Source organism: Hippopotamus amphibius, chromosome 2, assembly GCF_030028045.1.
Source record: "Hippopotamus amphibius kiboko isolate mHipAmp2 chromosome 2, mHipAmp2.hap2, whole genome shotgun sequence".
NCBI lineage: Eukaryota > Metazoa > Chordata > Mammalia > Artiodactyla > Hippopotamidae > Hippopotamus > Hippopotamus amphibius.
Window position 1 is genome coordinate 196008285 of NC_080187.1, and position 23518 is coordinate 196031802.

General features: G+C 34.7%; 1 protein-coding gene across 1 annotated transcript in view; it reads right to left on the minus strand.

The window, feature by feature from the left end:
- The window catches only part of WDR72 (WD repeat domain 72), a 203053-nt gene that overhangs the window by 172750 nt on the left and 6785 nt on the right, over positions 1-23518 (minus strand). The window contains exons 3-12 of the mRNA XM_057719816.1: positions 17134-17212; positions 15872-16046; positions 15132-15208; positions 13961-14080; positions 12807-12952; positions 12330-12426; positions 7696-7837; positions 6767-7012; positions 4306-4526; positions 1554-1749 (exon numbers count right to left, since the gene is read on the minus strand). Of these exons, the coding sequence (XP_057575799.1) occupies positions 1554-1749; positions 4306-4526; positions 6767-7012; positions 7696-7837; positions 12330-12426; positions 12807-12952; positions 13961-14080; positions 15132-15208; positions 15872-16046; positions 17134-17212 (1499 nt within the window). The remainder of the gene's footprint in view (positions 1-1553; positions 1750-4305; positions 4527-6766; positions 7013-7695; positions 7838-12329; positions 12427-12806; positions 12953-13960; positions 14081-15131; positions 15209-15871; positions 16047-17133; positions 17213-23518) is intronic.

Sequence of the window (23518 nt, forward strand, 5' to 3'; positions counted from 1 at the left end):
AAGACCCAATGCAGCCAAAAATAAAATAAATAAATAAATAAATAATAAAATAAATCTTAAACAAAATTATACTCCAATATAAAATAAAAGTTTAAATAAATAAATAAATGCTACCATAACCATTAAAAAAAACAATGCAGTTGCACACACTTATAAGTATATGTGTTTTACAGATTCAGAGTTCACAAGCACAAATTAAGATTTAGTCACAGTTTTTATAATATTAATAATAGTTAACTCTTACTAAAAACTTGGCACCTACAAGCACTGTTTACAAGCATTGTAGGTATTTATTAATTTAATCCTAACAGGAAGACAAGCATTATTATTCCTATTTCATAGGTGAGGAAATTGACATGCAGTGAAGCCAAGTTATTTGTCCAAGGTCACACAGTTCTTCATTAGCAGGTCCTAGAGGCAAGTCCAGGCATTAGAACCTATTTTATCCATTATATTCAACCATCACTCAGGTTGATAGATTACCTAAGAATTCTAAACCTCTCTTAATTTTGTGAATATGCGCAAAGAACAATGAGGGGGATTACAGGCTCATATTGGTTCACCACTTACTAGTGTGTAACCTAGCACATCAGAGCAACAAATTCCTCATCGATGCAATGGGGTATAACACCCCTTCTACCTACCCTAGAAGTTGTGATAATCTAATGGGAAATGAGAGTGAAAGCCCATCAAAGCTGTAAAGCAGGGCACAAATGTAAGGTGGTATTATGTTGCATCCTCCATGTACCATCATCATTAATACGTGAAAATCAAATGTAAAGAAAATAGCAATTATTTTGGTGAAGTATGGCTCTGAACTATAATATTATAAACTATCCAGTCTGTTAATAACACCCAACATAAAACTACCACTGATTAATCAATACAAATCATGCAATGGTTTCAGTGAAATGTACTCCCCAGTGTACTCCCTTGACTCACATTCATTAATTACCTCGCCTTGTTTGATTTGTTCCCAGCGTTGGCCTGAAATGTGTGACTCTTAATCTTAAATTACAGAGTAAAACTTTTTTAAAAACTTAAAAGTTCAAACTATACATTCTCAGTGCTCCGACATCAAAAGTTCAATTGAACCACTTGGTTTTCAGTTTCCCTGACTCAACCTTTTGGAGTTTTGTAATTAATTATATTCCATTATTACTGACCATCAATTAGCTCAAAATGTTGCTGAGAACATAAGTATGCTGAAGAAGGCAGAATTCAATGATAATTTGAGACTAGTAGCAGGACACTAAATTTCTCTCTTGTTAATAATTAAAGTAGATAACTTATGTTTTTATTTATAGCTTCCAGAAATATCCGGCTCATTCCTGTGCACTGCGCTGTCAGCTAATCATCAGTAGGTTAGGACCTGACTTGGGCCATTGGGTTTATTTTCCATACACACCTTCGAAGGAAGCCATTAAATGCAGCCCAACCAAAGATAAAAGCAAGTGAGGGCAACACTGTGTCTTTTCTGGAGCTCTCCACCCAGCCAAATGCTTTGAGGCATAAATATACAAAGGATGAAAAGTGGTAAAATTTCAATTTACCTGTTTCAATTTCCCAGATATAAACAGAGTCATCTGCACATCCAACAATTAAAAAGTTCTCAATGGGATGCCATTTAATCATCCTCACAGGGAAAAGGTGCTTCCGGGCACTCAGGAGGCACCTCCTCCCCTCAAGGTGAAGGAGAGCCACAGAATGGTCACTGCACACACAGCAAATTTCCTGATGACTGCGTAGCTATGAAAAAAGCAAAACGAAACAGCATTCTTTGTAAGTAAATAGTCAAATGCTTTCTTTAAAATTAAATAAGATTTTTTCCCCCAGCAACATAAATTTTTGTTAAAATCCCATTTACAAAATGACAGTTCTGCTTTCTATAGCGCCTCTCCACATAAGACTGCACAGGGGAGCTTTATACACCACGCAGATTTTAAATTCAAAGATCTATTAGCAAGGTCAAAAGACGCAAATAAAGAGGAGAATTCCAGGCCAGATCTACTTATAAGATAAATGAAGGACTTGACCATCACTCAGCAGATTCAGGCAGTGAGGCAGACATCGGAAATAATGCAGAATGAAATAAACCCCAGAACTAATTTGTTGCCACAAAAAGAAGCTATTTGTAGACACAAGCTTAGGCCCAAGGGTATCATGAGCTGATATTTTCCACTTAGAGCCTCAAAATTTGATTTGATGCTATTCCCAGAACTATACAGATTCTAATCCAAACAGGAAACTTAGTGTATACACAATCTAAAAGAGGTAAGCATTAGATAGTTCCAACTGCCTGTACAGATTCAAAGACATGAGGACCAAAAATAGTCTCACAGTACAAAAATTCTTAAGATACTTTTAAGAACATCAGCATGTGGTTACCTTGAGCCTAGTTTAGGACAAAGACCATTCCTGCTGGGTGCAGCTCAGGCTCACCTGGGAGAGGTTTACAGGGCAGCTCTGTGCCTCACCACGAGGGCCATGCACTGATCAGCCCATCAATAGAAATGGTTGGGGTGTGGTGAGGAGGGGAAGTGGGTAGTTCCGTTGCTCTCTCTTTTATTCTTCTCTAACCATTTTGCGATGTGGATGCTCCTACTCTCACTAAGGCACTTAGCCAGACTTTCAGCTGCTATGTTAAAAGCGTCAGCTAGGGTTCTTTGAGAATCTCCCAGTGCCCATCACTGACCTCTCTCTGTGGGGCGCTGGGGAACATGTTAGTTTTCCTAATACTTTTAAAGGAGACTACAGAAATTTGGAGGGTGGGAAATCACAAAATATCAGGTGTGACATACGGGAAGCCTGGAGTAGTAGAATGGGGCACAGATGGCTGTGCCCCCCAACTATGAGCTCCTGGAGAACCTGCCCAACCCACAACTTCTAGAATGGATAGCCAAGTGTACTTCAGGAAACTCATACACACACACATACAACACAAGAACACACACATAACATGTGAACACAGATCCTATGGCGGGGAGTAGACAAATACTAGAGACCCGTGCTGGGCCAATCAGATTCTAGACGTTTGAAATTTGAAAATGTCTAGGTTTTCTGGACATTTGAAACTGTCCAGAAACTAAAATAAGTGATAAGAAGAGGCAAGAGAAAGGAGTAATCACAGAAAAGCAGGCCATTTTGAGACAGTGGATTCAAAAAGTAACCTTGGTTTTCGAATTCAAGTTCAAGTTCCACTGCAGGTCTTTGCTGTAGTGCTTTGTCTTGGATGCCTTGTGCCCTTTCAATAAACTCCCTTTTAATCTGACTTTCAATGTGTCCTGATCCTTGGAGTTAAATCATCTATGACTGAGGCAGAAGTAAAAGAGGTCAGGAGTGGAACTGACTTGGACTACGGTCTTGGGGCTGAGGAAAAAAATTTTTTTGATAAAGGGGGAACTTCAGGAATAAAAGATATATCAAGGTATCCCAAATTACCACATAGGCGTTTTTTTGGGGTGGGAGGGGTGACTTAACTTTGTTTTACTGTTTTATTTACTAATCATTTCTGTTCCTGATATACTGCTCTCATTTTTTCTTACTACAAAAATACAGTGCAAGTTTTCTCTGATTTTACTTTGGAACTGATTTTTCATAATATTACTATGGAGAAATAATTTTTACAAGTCAATCAACTAACTTATAAACTCAGAAAACTCAAAACTTGGTTATTTATATTTTCAAAGATATCTGCTTTATGAAAACTAATTTAAGCTGACATTGCATGAGAAGATTACACCTGAAAGTATTTCCTTTGCTCGGCACAAGGTAGATGCTCTTAAATTTGTTAAAGCTTGTTGTTTGCTAAATAAACGAATGAGCAAACAAAAACCTATTTAAGAAAAAGAAAGTGTATCATTATTCATAATAATATCATTATTATTATTAAATTGTTGAAGGCAAAAGTTAATTTTAATTTATAATTCCTATATATTTGTTTTTCCATTGAGTGTCCATTATTTTTTTAAAAAAAGAAAATATTTCATTAAAACTTAAGATGTAGAACTAGGGAAAAAAAAGAAAAAAAGTATAAGTACTTAAAGAGAAGTAACTAAGTTTCGTAGAACCAAGAATTAAAGAGACCTTTGCTTTAGAACCAAATTATCTGTATAAGCTGTAAAAATAATAAAATGCATAAAACATAGGAAGAGAATTCGTAAAAATCATCCAGTTGTATTATGGGTATTCTTTTCTTTTCTATGGAAACGTGGGTTATTTTTCCTTACAGTTTTTGAACATTCTGAGATGTTATACATATAACTTAAATTGATGTGTCATGTTTCACTCTTTCTCTTAACTTACTTTGAAATTCTCTGGTGACATCAAAAGACTTGTTACTAGACCAGCTTGCAAAAAGAATTTATGCAAAATTTCTTCAGTAAAGATATCCCACAAAATGACCCATGAGTCCTGGTCCCCAGATACCAGCCAACTTTGGTCTAATTTTGAAGAGAGACCATGTGGATAAAGCAAGGAAGTGACACTGTGGTGATGGCCTTTGAGAACTTTCTGAGGAAGGGAACCTGGAGAACAACCAAACACGAAAAAATAAAAAAGTTATTTTTGTGCAAGAAATAGTCCTGAGATTTCCTTTTATAAATTTTTAATGTAAGGAAACCACATATAATTAAAGGTAAGCAGTTGACTAAGAAAATTAACGAACAATTCTTGGCTTCTCTCAAAAGGCAAGTGCCTCATCATAAGCTAGGTCATACTTTTGTTGGAGGACTGAAGCTGGTTGTTCAAAGTCTACTAATTCTTTAAGGATGTTAGCACATTACCAGTTCTAGTGCCATGAAATAGCAAACTCTGTTCTAAAAGAGTGAACAATTCATGCATTCTGTCTCTACAAACATCATCTCAGAACATTACCGCTATCCTTTAAAACAGCATGACCAGGTCTAGTATAAAAGAAAAGCAAAGTTTCACAGAGTATTTTTGCTTTAAAAGATATTACAGATTACCTAGTTCCACTGCTTCATTTTATAGATAAAGCATTCTGAGGCTCAGAGAGGTTAAGTGGCTTGAATCCAAGTGTGCAGAAACACAGCATAATATTTAAGGGCACAACTTTGCTGTTAAACAAATCGGCTTTGTTTTTCTGGGTCTATCACTTACTAGATATGTCACCATGGACAACTTGCTTTTTCCCTCTAAACCACAGGTACTGCATCTGAAAAACTGGGATAATAATAGCACTTCCTTCATGCAAGACTATTGTGTGGAATAAATAATGTAATGTCCATAATTTCTTAGTACTGGCACTTGGTAGGAACCTAAGTTTCTCATACCATAGCTGTACTAGAACACAGGCTTACTGATACCCAGTTTCCACACTGCTTTTTCCATCATTATCAGCTAAACCTAAAAAAATTACAGAGGCCCACAGACCACAAACTCTCTTAATTCACGTTGAAAATGAGTCCTAAAGAATCATTATTACTTCTATTCCATCAGGCACCTCCTCGCTTTATATCCACTGAAAAATCAAGAGAAATATTAATTCAGATGCTACAGGTCAAATGTAGGTTTCTGCTTATTTTCTGGATAAGATAAATCAGCCTAGATAAAATATGCTAAGGTCTTAAGGTTTTTCACTAACTTTTAACAGCTGCCATTGAGATGTACAGTGGTATATTACCACTCCTCAGTTCACTGCTACCCACACCTGGAATCACTGAATCACTGAAAAGTTAGAACATTTAGTAAGTAGCGAAAGTAAGCTGAGAACAACAGTAGGCAATGTAACAAGTTTTTTTTTTTTTAATTGATATTTGGCCTGTCAGGACCTTGTAGTCTAGTAGGATCCATACAATGAAAAGTGGTATACAAATTTATGCAACCCCAAATCTCAATCACCTCCTGTATTTCCTTTCTTTACAATAAGCCAACTTACTGTGTAATGGTCTTTAATAGATTTTCCCTGTTGCAATGCACAAAGATAGAGAAGAACACATTTACATTTCATGAACAAAAAATAAATTAAAATTAAAACAGGAAGATACCACATTTTCCTGATTGGCAAATATTAAAAAACTGAATAGCACAGAAAGTTGGCTAAGGTTGAGGAGAAAAGGCATTCTCATACATGTGTGCTAGTGGACACACATGTATACTGATGTACTTTGGAGAACATTTTAAGATATATTTTCAAAATGAAAAATACACATAAATGTTGATCTAGCGATTCTATTCCTGGAAATTAATACTATACATATACTAACATATATGTGGAAAGATAGTTAATTCTGCAAGTATTTGTAGTAGCCAAAGACTAGAAAAAACTTAAACACCCATCATAGGAGATTTTTTAAATTAAAATTCAACCATTATTAATCATTTAAAATGAAGTCATAAAGAATGTGCTCCAAAATATTTTATTAAGATTTAAGGACATTTTAGTAAAGTGTGTAAAATGTAGTTCTACTTTTATAATATAATTAAAAGAAATGTATACTGCTATTTTGTTATATGCATACATATCCATAGGAAATTTCAAAAAGGGTCCAAAGAAACTTATTAGCACTTGCCTTTGGTGATTTTCCTGGAAGATCAAAGAAGGAGAGAAATGTATTTCTCATTGTATAACCTTCTGTTAGACTTTTTAAAAAACCTATATGTGTGTTTTACTTTAACATTAAATCATGCAGAAATATATTAGCAAATGCCTGCAATTTTCTTAAGCTTCAGCAATCTTAGTATAGCTTATTAAAGTTTAAGCTTAGGTAAATTAAATAAATAGGGTCAAATAAAATTCAATGACCTTTTAGTAAAGAACCGCCTTCTAGAAGTCCTGCTTTGGCAGCATTCAAAGCCTGTGTAATGAAAATTGTCCCATCTTCACAGCCACATATTAGTTTATCAAGACTTGGAACATACTCTGATGAAGTGACAACTGCAGTTCCATTCTCATCTCTAAACCCAGAGAAGTAGTCAATAATACTTTGTGACATGGTATGATGCTTATCAAAATTATCTTGAAGGGTCCAGGTGGTAGTTATTGGTATCTCTAAAAAGAAGACACATAAAAAGGGAAAATCTGGTTTATAAATTCATCATAGATACAGAAAATATTGTCAAGTCACCATACCTTGGAGCACATAGAGACTCTTTTCCCATCAACAGTGTGCTATAGGCAAAAAAGTTCTCCTGCCATCCACTGTTTTCACTCCAAATGCTATTTTATTGGTTCTCTCTCCCTCAAGGAGCCTCAGAAGAATAGATGTGTTTTGGTGCATTCATTTTATACTTAAGTCAACTGAAAAGAACTGAGAAACTCTTTAGAAGAGAGAAATTGGTTGAAAAGGGGTACAGGATATGGACATGACAAATTAAAAAATACAACAATGGTCCATCAGTTTATCCTGTATTCATATTTCCAACATTCATTTCAATTCAATAAAACATCATTCATGTTAAGTTGATGTTAATTTGAATTATACCAGTTGCATATATAAGATCTATAAGATATAAGCATCACATTTATAAATGCATAGTGGTACATGAGAACTTTTTCTTGCTTGTAGCCTCATATAAGATCTGTAAGCATCACATTTATAAATACATAGTGGTACATGAGAAATTTTTCTTCTTTGTAGCCTCATATTACTCAACTTAAAAAACAAACAAACACTGAGTTAATCATAACGTAGTTCGCAGAAGACATGTGATTAGAAATAGAAATTGTCTTACCTTTAGGAGAACCATCAAACTTGGGTACAGGAACATCAGGGATATGCCACAAAGTAATTCTTCCTGATACTTCTCCAGAGAAAAGTACTTTATAAAATGGCTCTTTCCTTTCATTCATGTAGCCCATAACAAAGGGAAGGCTCTGGTCCAAATAAAAAGGTTAGCATTTATGTAGAAAAAATATTTAAAAAAAAAATCTGTCAGCTACTGTTTTTAAATGAAGCAACAAGACTTCATAGATGAACTTAATTATTTCTATTTATTTCCCACTGTTTCAAAAATTTCAAGTAAATTAAGTGAAATAGTCTCTTACTCAAAACAAAAAAAGTTTTTATGAAATAAGAAACAAAGTCATGAGCTAGATTTCAGAGAGTTAATAAGAATAGCTAACATTTATTGCACATGTTCTATGTATATATTACATGTACTGTTAGGGGCTTTGCATATATTCAGTTAAACAGTCCTCACAATAATCCTGTGAAGTTGATACTATCATTACCTTCATTTTCAGATGAATAATCTGAGAGGGAAGAGGTTAATTTACCTAAGGTGATATAGACGGCAGTGGGCTTTTGAGTCCTGTTTCTGACTCAAGAGCCCATGTCTTGATAACAGTGCTCTACTGTCCACTGTCTGATTTCCTTATGATCCCTCCAGTTCCAACTGTCAGTTAAAATAGGAACAACTAATATTTGTATGGTAAGTTTGTGGTATTAATATTCTTTCTACTTTCTGTTGACCATTTTTCAGGTTTAACATACGTGATTTCAGATTTCCCAAATGGCCACAAAGAAAAATGACTCCATAACATATACACACATATATATAAAATATACATTATATATACTAGTATAAATAAATGTATGTTATAATTTACATAAATTACACATTATTTATATACATAAATGTTATATATTTGTTATGTTATAAAAATGTTATATATTTATGTATATAAATAAACATTATATAACTATATTATATATAAGTATATAATTTTGTTAAGATACAGTATGAATATTGGGTACCAGAGCTCTGAAAGATATGCTTTCACTAGCAAATGGGTCCAGAATCTCCCTAGTACCTCAGTGCCATGTAGATGTTCTTTGGGCAGACCTGTATATAGAGATTATGCACAAAGGATCAAAATGATTAAGTGATTAGCGAAACAAAAACAAAACCCTTTTTTGATGTGCAAATAAAAGGCACCCTGAAAAGAAAGCCAACTGCTGGTGCCAGAATTAAAGAAGTCGAAGAAAGTAATAGTTTCTAATCAGAAAACACATGTTTGAAGGTCCAAACAGTTATTTTAGTGAAAAAATCTATAATGTATCTCTAAAGAATATTAAGGGCCAAAATATTGCCATGTTTAATCTTTACAACAAAGTTACATAGTAAATAAACATTATTACTAATTCTGTTATAGAGATAAGAAACTCAGACAGGAAGAGAGTAAGAAACTAATTCAAAACCAAGATATGTAATCCTCTATAGTCTCAAGAAATGAGAGCATTGAAGAAAAACAGTTTCAATGAAGGAAGTTCTCTGAATTTTTTTTTTTTTTTAATTCAGAAGGCACTTTGGGGTCTTATACTTCTCAAGGCTACCATTTTGGCAGGTGTTAGAAATGGTGTCGATAAAATTTGGTTAGACTGGCTTCTCAAACTCTCCCAACCTTTGGGAACCTTAAAATTGACCACTCAGCTCTCTCATGATTTTGATATGAGAATGAAACTCCAGAGAGGCTGGATGTTACTCCAGTTAGTGGAAGCACATCTTGTCCCTCCCGGAAAAATGTGCTGCTCCTACAGCCCATGCTCTGCAGACCGCTGCTACCCCGCTACACTCACTTCTGTAGACCATTCCTCACTTGCTTACACCCACTCCTTAATGCCTCAATCCTCTTCCTTTCCAGTAGTTAGTTGCCTCTCTAGTTCCCCTGAAAACTCCCTCACAGTCCCTTACCCTGTGATTCTGATTTTTCGTCACAGTACCCAGTATCCATCACAAGAAGCACCCATCCTCCAAGAGGTAATAAAATAGTTATTAACAGTGAATTCTCTTGGGCTAACCATCTGGATGCAAATCCTGGTTTTAGTACATACTAACTCTATTAAAAAAGCCAATCACTTGATTTAGGCAATTTACTTAACCTCTCCATATCTCATTTGCCCTAACTGTGAAAGAAGGCTAATAAATAAAAGCACCTACTATATGGGATTACTGTCAGGATTAATGAGTTGACAAAGGTAGGGTGCTTAGAATGGTGCCAGGCATTCGGTACATACTCAATAAATAGAAACCATTCTTATTATCCATTCTCAGAACAAATGAGAAATTCGCTCCAAAGTCCATTCCCAGACTCTGGGGCCAAACTGCCTAGGTTCAAATCCTGGGAATTAACCTCTCTGAGCATCAATTTCAAAATGGAGTCATTGTGAAAACTCATGTAAATCAGGCAGTGTGTATGTTTAACAATAATAAGGACTCAAAAAAAGTTCCCTATCATCATCATCATTGTCATTATTCTTAGTTCATGCACCCAAATTCCTTATCTGCAATCCTCATGCTATCTCTATTCCATCTACTCCCACCTCAACACTGCAGTCTTACTCCACAGATAAGACCCTGGGAAGCCCAATTCCTCGTCTCAGCAGCCAGGACCCCTGCCACAGGCTTCAGTGATCATCAGCTATGGTTTGAAGCTAGACTCTCATAAAACTGTTGGAATGAAAGGGGAGTCTCCATTCTTGCTACTACAACTCCATCAGCAGGTAAGTTCCTGGCATCACATGAGAACATGCTACCGTCAAACAATGGGATTTAATTCTATGGCAAATCTCCAAAAAACATGTTTACAGAGCATAATTCTCTAAGTTCACTGTATCCATCAAACTCATCTCCCTACACCACAAAAATGCCTTCACTACCTTGTAACTGCAGGAGACACTAAGAAGTCTTATATTTAGTGAATATTGGTGATGTTTTGAGTAGGGAGAACAATGTCTGAATTTCATTTCTTGGCCAGATAAAGGGCAAGCAAGGGTCTAAGGATGACTAGACCAGCTTCTTTCAGTTTCAGATTATTCTGTTCATTTTCACTGGCTTCCAAGTACTTCCCATTTTTAAGATACAGAAAAAACTGTGGTTGTCTAAACAAGAATTAAATATTGATAGAAGACTCATAAATCTATGTCTTCACCTTTTGAGACACAAAGCAAGGTGGTCCTGTAAGATTAGTATTATTTTAAGTTAATTTGTAATCACTGTTCATTTTCCTCATAATTTTCTGCAGAATTGATATTTGTAGTAGACTAGAAGCCCCTAAAGGACATTTCTTATATCTAGCTTTTAGGGCAAACTGTGCTTTGTAAAAATGCATTCAGGAGCTCAAAAGAAAAAAAGGGAAAGTCCTTTTAAAAATAACTTAAAATGCCTTTCTGAGTAAGCCACACTACTGCTTTTGTGATCAACAGCAAAACAGGTTCTACTGCAACCCACAAATGACTTTAGAAATCATGCTCCACATCATAACGCTGCAGTTTGCCTATGCCCCAGTGGCACTTGGCGTTCTTATTTTTGGCTGACAGCTTCTTAATCTAGTTTTGCAGCAAAACCTCACAGATATGTTAAAGAGACAATATTGAACTATAGGATCTGCAACGTCTCTGCTGCCTAATTAAGCAAACAATCACTGTAAAAAAGTAACATGCTTCCCCAGTTGACACATCAATAATTCAAAACTTCTCCATTCTCTACGAAATATCTTTTTGGATAATTAACTGATGACTAAATCCAATAGGTTAAAAAAAAACACTTTCATTGACACTACTAAAATAAAAAAAAAAACTGCTTAAGTTTTCAGGCTTCATAGAGTGTCAAAGATATAATTCAGTCAAGTAAAAGCTCACAATTACATCCTCAACTCTCTGCCAGGAATCGTAATTATATTTGTTTTAACAAGAAAATTTATTCAGAAGAATAGATAAATGCATGTGAAAATGATCTCAATATATAGTTAAGTAAAAAAAACAAAGCAAGATATAAGCCATTTGATAAAGTCTAAAAATTGAAGTAGATACATCAAAATGTGAATAACTTTGTATCAAACTATCTATCAAATGCGTCAGTGGAAAAATGTGTGAGTATGTGTGTGTGTATATATGTATATATATATGTAGAGAGGGAGAGAGAAAGAGAGAATGAGAGGAAATAAACATAGCAAATGTTGACAATTGGTGAATCTAGGTAAAGGATATTTGACTGATCTCTGTATTATTCTTACAAACTTTCAAATATTTGAACATTTTCCAATTAAAATAAGTAAATATGTAAAATAAAAATATTCATAGTGAATATGGTGGTAAAATTTGAAATTTTAATTCTTCCTTTTTATCACATAATTATTCTATAATAAATATGTATTGTTTAGTAAATCAGACTGAAAAAATAGATTTTTCAAAGGTAAAATTTTCTCTTCAATAGCCATTAAGAATTAGATTTAATTTTCTCATTAACAACTTCATGTGATTCTTCAATTCAGTTTTGTCAAGCCAGACTCTGTTACAGACAAAGCAACACTTATCTGAGAAACAGAGTGAAACAGCTTTGAGGCAGTCACTCTTTTCTTGCATTACCTTATTCTCCTGCACAGAAGTAGAGCACAGTAAATGTGGATAAATGGTCTCTTTAAGAACTCCTCCATCAGCAGGGTATATGCTTTTTGAAAGCCCACTGCATAGTGAAAAATAAAAAGCAAAGTTTAGAACTTTAGGGTTCTTTATTCGTTTTTTCCCCTCCCACTTTCAAAAGCCGGATGGTACCATTCAAGTTTCTAAACTCTAGTTAGAAATTGTTGGGTTAATAATTGCAAGTGACTTTTTGAAAACCCAGCACCAGCTGTACAAGTTATACATGGTTAATCTCATTCCTTCATCCCCTGCTGTTTCATACAAAGGCTGAAGCCTACCAAGCTCAGAGTAAATCTTCTAGTGCCAAAGTTGTTTTGTTCTGGTTTTTGATCATGGGCAGCATGCAGGGATTTCTCCATAATAAACCTCCCAAAGTTCATTTTCTACCTGAATGTTTTGAATGCCGCTCCCATCTGAGCCCACCTGTTCAGCAGCTGATAGATATAACTGTGACCATCTTCTGTCCAGATGATGATTCTGTGAGCAGCAAGCACCTCTCCACCAGCAAAGAATTGTCCGCTCCCACTAACTTCAGTCCAAAGAAGGGAAAAATCACAATAATCGTAAACCTAAAGTACAGAATGAATGATGCCCATTAATAAAAGCTTTCAATCTAATCTACCAAGGAGAAAGATAAATTATGCTTATCAAGACTATTTAGATAACAGTGTTAATGCAACAACATATTAAGTATTAATAAAAGGCCACACTGCACTCATGTACGAAGATAATATTTCACTAGTACTTATTTTTTCACATTTATCCTAGGTAGGTTTCAGTGGATAAACTATCTGAAGTATCATTCCAGAATGTGCCCATCAAGCACAGAGACCAAAAATCCCAAATTTTCTTTACAATTTTATTCTTTCCCTATGGATAGTCAAACTTGAATATTTGAAAAATTTCTTACACACACAAAAAGTAAATACAGTAGAAATCCTAAAGTACATGTTAGACCACGTACTTTACATTTTAGTTCAAAAATATATTATAAGCCTTCAACTAAGCCAATATAGTTTTGTTAACTAAGCCAATATAGTTTTGTTAACTAAACCAAGTATATGAAACAGAGAAAAAAAGAAAGCTATCAAGTGATAGTAACGTAGCTTTCCTTTCTTCTTGGAGATGTCAGTGAATATATTCACAAGAAAAGAATGTATATGGTCCCTGAAAACACATGTAGTGACAAAGTAGAAAAAGGAAAAAAAAAATCTAAAAATAAGACCAATGTATGTAGGTGAAAAGTATTAGTTTTCTTTTTAATTATAAAGTGCAAGCATCAACTCTTTAAAATAATCTGAGCATAATAAATGCTCATTATTATAATAGTTTGTTATTAATAAAATTAGGATATACTTCGTATACACAATATCCTGGGAAGCAAAACTACCCAATGCAGGGAGAGGAAAACTGATAAAAGTCAGTCACAAAAGACAAGTAATTCCCTACTGTGTTAATAATATTATAAAAAGTTTGTATCATGTTTAAAACATATTCTTATAATTGTTGCACTGAACAAGATAAAAATCAAATTACATTTGTATATCACTGGTACTTATTATGTTATTTTATAATACCTTCCAACATTTAGAAAATACCACCAGTAGAAGTCTCTCTGTATATGTGCAAAATCGTATTGTCCAGCAGTTCAGGGAATTAAGAAATTTGGATTCCTTTTCATAAATGTATTTCTTTTCCTTCAAAAGGAATAAAAACGTTAGTACTAGTTCTAGTCAATTTATATAAAACTGTATAAGAAGACTCCTCCCCTGTACACCTGAAGTAGATTAGACTGTTAATATTTTTTAAAAAGCACCCAATTTTCCTTTTGACTGTTCTAAGCTAAGAAAGTTACTTTGCAAAAGAAACCATGAAGAGGAAACCCACTTGAATTCAAGAATTCATTACATACAATCATTCAACAAACATTCTGTCAGGAAATATGCTGCAGAATACTGAGAATGTAAAAATATGAATAAGTTATTGACTGTCAGATATGGCAGAAAGATAAAATTTTAAAAAGTAAAATAATTTTTTAAAAACCCTTGCAGCATCTTAATTGCTAAAATAGAAAAACAAACAAAATGTTTTGAAACGACAAAAGTGTAGCCAGCACAGAACACCTAGAATGCTACGTTCTCAGTAAGTTTCTGATAATGCCGGGTGTGTTTCTTGGGCTCAGTATGCCAACACAATTCCCAGGCTTTCCCCACCACGAGATTCTGAAGGACAGTCAAGAGTATGGGGTAGTTGAAACAATTTTGTCAGCAGCACAAATACTATGACTGTTCTTTGTCCATCACCTTGACTTGTAGCCTGATGCCAGGGAGCAGGCAAATACACTGGACTCCCAGTGCGTGTTACCCTCAGCTGTTCATAGTAATCACCCTGCCACTGCCACAGCTCACACACAGGCAGAAGAAATGGGGTCTTCTGCTGTAAGGGACAGAGAAATATTCTTCCAAGAAGGATTTTTAAAATTAAAATATAATCAATGTTTGTGTGTATGCGTGTGTGCGCATGTGCGAGTAGACAAAAACATTTGTATACATACAGAGAAAAGGTTGGAAAGATACCATCCAGTTGTTACTAATGCCCACAACTTGGAAGAGAGGGAAGAGCACATGGAAATAAAATTTATATACTTCTACATTATTTTAACAATGAGAATGTAACTCTCCTATAATTTAAAAAATTTCAATACATATGCTTGAAATCAGAGAATAAAGGATAGTATCACAAGCCAACCTGAATGCTGTTGATAGATGAAGAGAGATCCCATACTTTGAGCTCACCAGCTACTGACACTACCAAGAGAGAGTCTTCTGTGAAAACAACAAAGGTCACGTATAAGCTGACCACTGTTATAACTGATTGCTCTAAAGACTATTTCATAGTCATTTAAGGATTATTCAGGGCAATGTAGGTAGAAAATACTCAGCTGTTTTTTTTTTAATTCAAAAAAATAAAAATTTAGGTCACATTCTAAATTTGTTTTAAAATTTCAAAGTGACTCCCACGTAAAAGGAGAGCACCACTAAAAGCAGAACCACATTGCAAACCATCACACTGGCAATGCTAATTACACCTTCCTATTTCAGAAATAAGTAAGGAGCCAGCTTTCCTTCATTATAGGAACTGAATTCTCTTCATTACAACACCCAGAAGATACAGCAAGGCAAATCCAAGAGTCCTGTTGATCCACAACAAACACCAGCTTGTCACTCTTAAAATCTATCAAAGCAGAACTGGGTCATGAAAACAGTGTCTCCTCTTTCCACTTCATCATGACCTCTTGCTGACTTTCCAATGATTTGAACCACTGGGATGGGTATTCTTGGTTTTTCTTGATCTGGCTTAGAGAGCTATCCCCACCAGTAGGTAAACATAAAAAAGCATTCCAAACTTCTGCCCAATAATTTAAAAAATAATTCAAAGGTGATATTTTTATATGCTATCTCTAGTGTCGGATAATACCTAACTCTTACCTTGAATTCTAATGGAGTGAACAATGCACATGCAGTTGACCCAATCAGGAGACTGAGATGATACCAAAGTGTGAACAATAACCAAACTTTCAGCATCAATTATAAGAACATCTTGATATTCTCCACAACACAGAAGCCAGCCTTCTCCTGTCATCCGGAATGAGCAGTGGTAATACTATGCAAATGGAATTCAAAGCAAAAGTTTAATTATCACTAGTGATTAACATAATTTTGGCTGCAGTGAAGACCCCTGGATTTTAATTTTATCATCTATTCAATTAAGGTATTAGGCTGAATAAAAACTAAAATTTCTTTTAGTTCGATTATTCCACACTTCTGAAGTGTTAATTGTGCACTTTATCTGACTTATATTTTGTCATTTCTCTGGAGAAGGGGGGTCTTTTGGGTAGAAAAATCTTATTCCAAATCCTGGAAATCTCATAATTGTATTAATTCTGGTATGCTATGCAGAACTAAACAACAACAAAAACCAGGTTTCTTGTCCTAGCAACACTGCTACATGTTAAGAAGAAATAAAAATGTTTAAAGAACTTTTGAGGAATTCTTGTGTCAAATAAATTTTCAGAATGGCTTTTATTAAAGTTTGAGTAATATAATCTACCCTTGACAAGCTCTCTCACTATGCAGGTTTTGCTCCCAGAAAGGAGTTCATGAATGTTTCAATGAAAGCCATCAATGCTAAAAGCAATACCTACAATATAAAAAAGCGTCAGTATCATTGCTTTGGGGTCCATCTACCAAAGGCCAAAATCTTTTTTAAATACTGGGAAGTGATTATAAATATTAAAGATATGCCTCTTGCTCTGTTTTCATAAATAAGAAATTCAGAAATTCATAATCTACTCACCCCAAAAAAAGGCTTAAATTGGAAACAAGAAAAAAAATTTCTTGCTTTATAAAACTGCCTGTCAATAAAATGGAATCGTGTTGTGCATGTGTCATTGGGTGTGTGTTTTGTGAGTGTAACTAAGGAAAAATAAGGAAATTGTCTTTCAAATTTGTCTATGTTAGAAAGATACAGAAATAAAAGAAAGAGTAAGAGAAAAACTGGTCGAATAGTTACTTTGGGGAAGAAAAATGCCAAAATAACAGATGATAAATGATGCTATTCTATTCTAATGACAAAATAAAAATTCAAGAAAAGCATCCTGCTAAAGACATGTCTTTAAATGTATGCTTAGCAAATGCTCTGAAGGAGCTGTAGAATCTGGAGATGTTCTGAAGGAAGTGAACATACTTACACAGATTGCAGTGTGCCTGTAAGGAAGTATGGCCTTCTCCACGCACTGTCCGTTGGTGACATTCCAAACACACATCTCCCTAGCAGAGATAACTTTGTATTATTCTCCGTCATTTCCACTCAATTGGCTGGAATAATTTTTGTGCCACCAAGTTTTTCTTTAGTGCTGCACTTAAATGCAGCCTGATCATTTATGTGGCTTTTTGTTACAGATTACTGGGCAAGAAAATGTTGTGGTCATTAGCAGGGATGACATACTGTATCTGTGTCTTTTTGTTTGGGTAATTACACCCTGCCACCAGCCTACAAACCTTACTTGAGTGCCAACCTGATCTACAACAAATTGTGGGGGGATGCAGCTATCACAGCCTACGAGAGTGACAGTACAACAATCTTTCTATGGAAACTGCATCGTCTTGAAAATGGTTTATTTTATTGAACTTAAACTACATATTCTGAAAAGCATAATACATCAAGTGTTGCATCTACTGGAGCGCAGGTATCATTTTTGTAAAAATAAACAGTGCCACCAAGAGGCCACATTTGGTCTATCATTGATACACTTTATTTCTTTGCTTCTGAAATTTTGAAATCATCCCTGCCACTAAATAGTTAGAAAATTCTCCTTGTTTAGAAAACTTTGGCTTGGTTGCATATATGTTACAAAGATATAGATACAGTTATGAAATATAGTTACATATATATCCAGTGTAGGTCAGTTTAAATCTGTATAATTTTAGTTCACAAAAACTAGAATAGCTGTTTCAGAGTTGTTTGGTAATATTCTTCAGTTTCAACACAAAAGCAAAATTTTCCATGGAAGAAAAATGAAAGCTTTATTGGCTTTAAGGGAGAACTGCTATTAAGAAGCAAAAGATATGGACCAATAACGGTAAAGGCTATATGCATTTGGTGTTTGCAGGGTTTGGAGTTTTTTTTTTTAGTCAAACACTGGAAATCAATCTATAAATCAATGGTTCTCAACCTAGGCTGATTTTGCCCCATAAAGGACATTCGACAATGTTTAGAGACATTTTTGATTGTCACAGCTAGGAACACGATACTGGCATCTAGTGGGGAAAGGTCAGGGATGCTGCTAAACATCCTCCAATGCACAGGATAGTCCCCACAACAGAGGATTCTTCGGTGGTCCAAAATGTCATCAGTGCTGAGGCTGAAAAACCATATCCTAGATATAGAACTAAATATGCATAGTGGTTTTATTTCCCTCTGTTTATTTCCAGCTGTATGCCAAAATAGGATTTGGGGTAATCTGAAAAGGCAAGCAACTCAATAGAACAGGGGAAAAATGCATGGGGTGTGTGTGTGTGTGTGTGTGTGTGTGTGTGTGTGTGTGTGAAAAATAAGACTGGGAAAAAAGTAGAAATTGAAATAATATGTCTCAAAGGAGATATATATATCAAAAGAAACGGAACCTTAAGCAGCCACCAATATAAAATTTTAGCTCTACAAAAAATTTGAGTTTCTCAGTGTGATTCTCAACTCTAGCTGTGCATCAAGAATTACCTGTAAATATTTAAAAAATTTGCATCAGAAATTCTAATTTCAAGGCTCTGGGTTGGGGTCCTGGGCACGTGGGGTTTTGCAAAGCTCCTGGTCAGTTAACCTATTTCTAGATAACTTTATCTCTAAACCAGTGATTCTAAACTCTGGCTCTACATTAGACTTATGAGGGAGCTTTTTAAAAATACTGATGTCTGGGACCCAACCCAGACATCAAGCCAGACTAATTAAATCACACTTTCCAAGGTTGGAGCCTGGGCATCAATAAAAGCTCTCTCAGTGATACTAATGTTTCTAAACTCTCTTGGATTCTAATGCTTTCCCTGTTTGCTTCTCATCCTATTTTCCACCTTAAATTGGAAAAAAATACAAAAGTATCACATAGTAAAAACTGACTCTTTGCCAATAAATTCTATTAAAGAAAGAAAAGCAAATTTGTTGTATACCGAAAGTAGCATTGGCATTTTAGCTGGAACTGCTCAGTTATGTAATTAACAAGAAGACATGAAAATTAACTATTAAAATGAACATTCTTCTTTTTCTTTTAAAATACTGTTCCCAAACTTTATACATAGATAGATTAAATCACCTTCAATTCTAAAAAATTAATTTAACTTTCCAAAATTTTTTAAATTCTTAATTTTTAAATTTCAATGAAAAGAAAAACACACAGGAAAACATCTATAACATATAAAGTTAGAATATTTTATATTCCCACTAAAAATTCCTTGAGAAAGAGCCTTTTTTCATATTCAACTCTACATCTTCACCTGAGCATTTCAATAAAAATTCATTCAGTGGATACATAAATCAGTCACTACTCTTTCATCTACTTTCTATCTCTCAAAAATACACTGTTTTCTCTTGGCCCTATTCTTAGTCTCATATTTGTGTGCTTATAACACTGTTATCGCTTTGCTCAAATTTTAATGAAGCATCTAAAGGGAAAAGAGATAAATATGAATGCTTGGTTTGCCATCTTGAATTACAAGTCCATTATATTCTTTAAACTCACTTTTGTCTTCAATTATACTTTTGGGTTTTCTTTGGCATTCTCAGGCTCCCATCTTCTTATGTCTACTTCTCTTCTTCTTTTTTTTTTTTTTTTTTGTATTTTTTTTTGACATACAGTAAACTGAATATATTTAAAGTGTACAATTTGATTTTTTTCTTATTAGTAATGTATATATGGCAATCCCAACCTCCCAATTCATTCCACCCCAACCCCCTCCCCACTTTCCCCTCTTGGTGTCCAATGTTTGTTCTCTACATCTGAGTCTCTATTTCTGCCTTGCAAACCAGTTGATGTGTACCATTTTTCTAGATTCTGCATATATGCGTTAATATATTTGTTTTTCTCTTTCTAACTTACTTCACTGTGTATGACAGTCTCTAGGTCCATCCATGTCTCTACAAATGTCCCAACTTCGTTCCTTTTTATGGCTGAGTAACATTCCATTGTATATATGTCCCACATCTTCTTTATCCATTCCTCTGTTGATGGACATTTAGGTTGCTTCCCTGACCTGGCTATTGTAAATAGTGCTGCAATGAACATTGGGGTGCATGTGCCTTTTTTAATTATGGTCTTTTCTGGGCATATGCCCAGTAGTGGGATTGCTGGGTCATATGGTAGCTGTATTTTTAGTTTTTTAAGGAACCTCCATACTGTTCTCCATAGTGGCTGTATCAATTTACATTCCCACCAACAGTGCAAGAGGGTTCCCTTTTCTCCATACCTTCTTCAGCATTTACCATTTGTAGATTTTCTGATGATGCCCATTCTAACCGATGTGAGGTGATACCTCATTGTAGTTTTGATTTGAATTTCTCTAATAATTAGCGATGTTGAGCAGTTTTTCAGGTGCCTCTTGGCCATCTGTATGTTTTCCTTAGAGAAATGCCTATTTAGGTCTTCTGCCCATTTTTTGATTGTTTTTTTTTTTTTTTTTATTGAGCTGCATGAACTGTTTATATATTTTGGAGATTAATCCTTTGTCTATTGATTCGTTTGCAAATATTTTCTCCCATTCTGAGGGTTGTCTTTTCATCTTGTTTATAGTTTCCTTTGCTGTGCAAAAGCTTTTAAGTTTCATTAGGTCCCACTTATTTATTTTTGTTTTTATTTCCATTACTCTAGGATGTGGGGGAAAAAAGATCTTGCTGTGATTATGTCAAAGAGTGTTCTTCCTATGTTTTCCTCTAGGAGTTTTATAGTATCTGGCCTTACATTTAGGTCTTTAGTCCATTTTGAGTTTATTTTTGTATATGGTATTAGGGAATGTTCTAATTTCATTCTTTTACATGGAGCTGTCCAGTTTTCCCAGCACCACTTATTGAAGAGGCTGTCTTTTCTCCATTGTATATCCTTGCCTCCTTTGTCATAGATTAGTTGACCATAGTTTATCTCTGGGCTTTCTATCCTGTTCCACTGATCTATATTTCTGTTTTTGTGCCAGTACTATATTGTCTTGATTACCATAGCTTTGTAGCATATAGTCTGAAGTCAGGGAGTCTGATTCCTCCAGCTCTGTTTTGTTTTCCCTTAAGATTGCTTTGGCTATTGGGGGTCTTTTATGTCTCCATACAAATTTTTATGCCTACTTCTTAAATGTTGATTTTCCTTAGATTTGTTTCTTAGGCTTTCTTACATTCTCATATTTCACACTCTTTCTTGATGAGTTATTTACTCCCATGACTTCAGGTACCATCTATATGATGTTGGAAGCCCAGTCCTATTCACTGGGCTCTAGATTTCCACATGAAACTAGCAATTAGTTGTTTCCCCCTGACTTGCAGAACTTCACACTCCTCATATTTAAAATGAGGCATAACACCTTCCCTCCTTTGTTCTCATTCTCAATGAATGGTATCATCGCCAATGAGTTTTCCAAGTCATTCTTGACATCACACTTTCTCTCACTGCCCCAAATGTGTGGTACCCACTATTCCAAATATATTCTTCTGAACCAGCAGCATTAGCACTGTCCAGGAACACATTAGAAATGCAGGTTCTTGAACCTCACCCAAACCTACTGAACCAGTATCTTCAGGAATGGGGCTGAGAAATCTGTATTTAAACAAGCTCTGAAAGTGGTCCTGATGCTGGCTCAGGTTTGATGAACACTATCCTAGAAGACTCTATGCCTGGGTGCCTGCCTGCCTATCTCTCTACTATCATCTCTTGCTAGTGGCTGGAAGTTTTATTAATAAGTAATAACTCTATCAGCATCAAGCTTTTTTTGCCTTAAGATTTTATTAACTATATATATTTACTAATATAATACACTAATATAGCTATATTAACATTAATTTCATTAGTATTTGCCCGATAAATCTTTTCTCATCCATTTACTTTTAACTTTCATATATCCTTATGCTGTTTTTGTTTTTCAAGTTGTCTGACAATCTTTGTAATTTAACTGATGGGCTTAGTCCCTTTACTTAATTGAGATTACTGGTTTATCAGATTTATTTCAATTATCTTATTTTGTGCTACTTTTCTCATTTATTGTTGTATCCTTTAGATTAAACAACACTTTTTTCTTTTTTCAATTGGAAGTTATATATTCTATTTCTTTCATTTTTATTTATTTTGTCTGTTCTTTTAGCGGCTATCTTGGAAATGTCAGCATGTATATCTAGCTTAAAGTCTAAGGTTAATTGGCATCTTTACCCACCTCTAGAACACCAGAATACATGGAGTCTGGTCACTGCACTTATTATATGCAGTTGATTAGGATTTTGTGTATGTGTTGGGCAGGTAGATGGGAGGTACATATAAACATTATTATAATACAATCTGTGTTTAAGTTTTCTAAAACGTTGCTGGGTTTTGTTCAACATTCCTTTTTCCATCAGATCTTCCTTCTGAAATCATTGTTCTTACTGAAAAATAGAATTTAGAATTTCATTACTTATAAAGGGTCTGTTGGCAGTGAACACTCTCAGTATTTGTCTTAAATGTTACTATTTTGCCCTAATTTTTTGAAGATGTTTTTGCTAGAGATATAATTCTAAGTTGATAGATATTTTCTCTCAACTTTTTAAAGATATTTCATTGTTATCTAGTTCTCATTTCACTGTTAAGAAATCAGCTTTCAGCTTAATTAACTTTCCTTTATAAGTAATCTGCTTTTCCTCATCACCTACTTTCAGGCTCTTCTCTTTTTCTTCAGCATTCCATCATTTCAACATCAGGTTCCAGGTGTTTATTTCTTTCATTTATTCTGGAATTCACTGGGATTCCTGAATCTTAGGATTTATGCCTACAGATGAAGTAATACTAAGTGAAAAAAATGAAAAATAAAGTGAGGAACAGGTCATGATCAGCATGAATCTGATCATCTTGGAGACAGAAACATTAAGCCCATAGTTACTTCCTGGGGCTCTTAAAAGCTTTAAAAAAAATCATTGTTATTTGGGGAATAATAGGTCAAGCCTAGTAATTTTAACAAGTTACAGGAGATTGAATTAGTATTTGCTCGGTATGCAGTGGCTAAACGTGTAGGTACTGCCTAAGAAGAATCTCATATTGTAGATGCAGGGTATCAGACTCCAAAGAAATAGAGTTCTAGAAAATTCAAGTCATCTTGGAAAAGGAAGACTATCCAGACTCCTTGGCTCTTTAACAATCATATTTACAGGACTAATACAGCTGAATTCATCTATCATCAAGAATGTGTCCATTAACCCCTAGTTTCTTTTTAGGAGCTAAACCACTATGGACAAAAACTTCTATATGGAACTCAGTTATACTTTTCAGATCTATTCCTCACTCAGCTATTAATTTTATCAACTCTGCAAGTAGTCTCAGAAAAATTCACCATCCCCCAAATTCTCTAGGTTGGGAATAAATACCT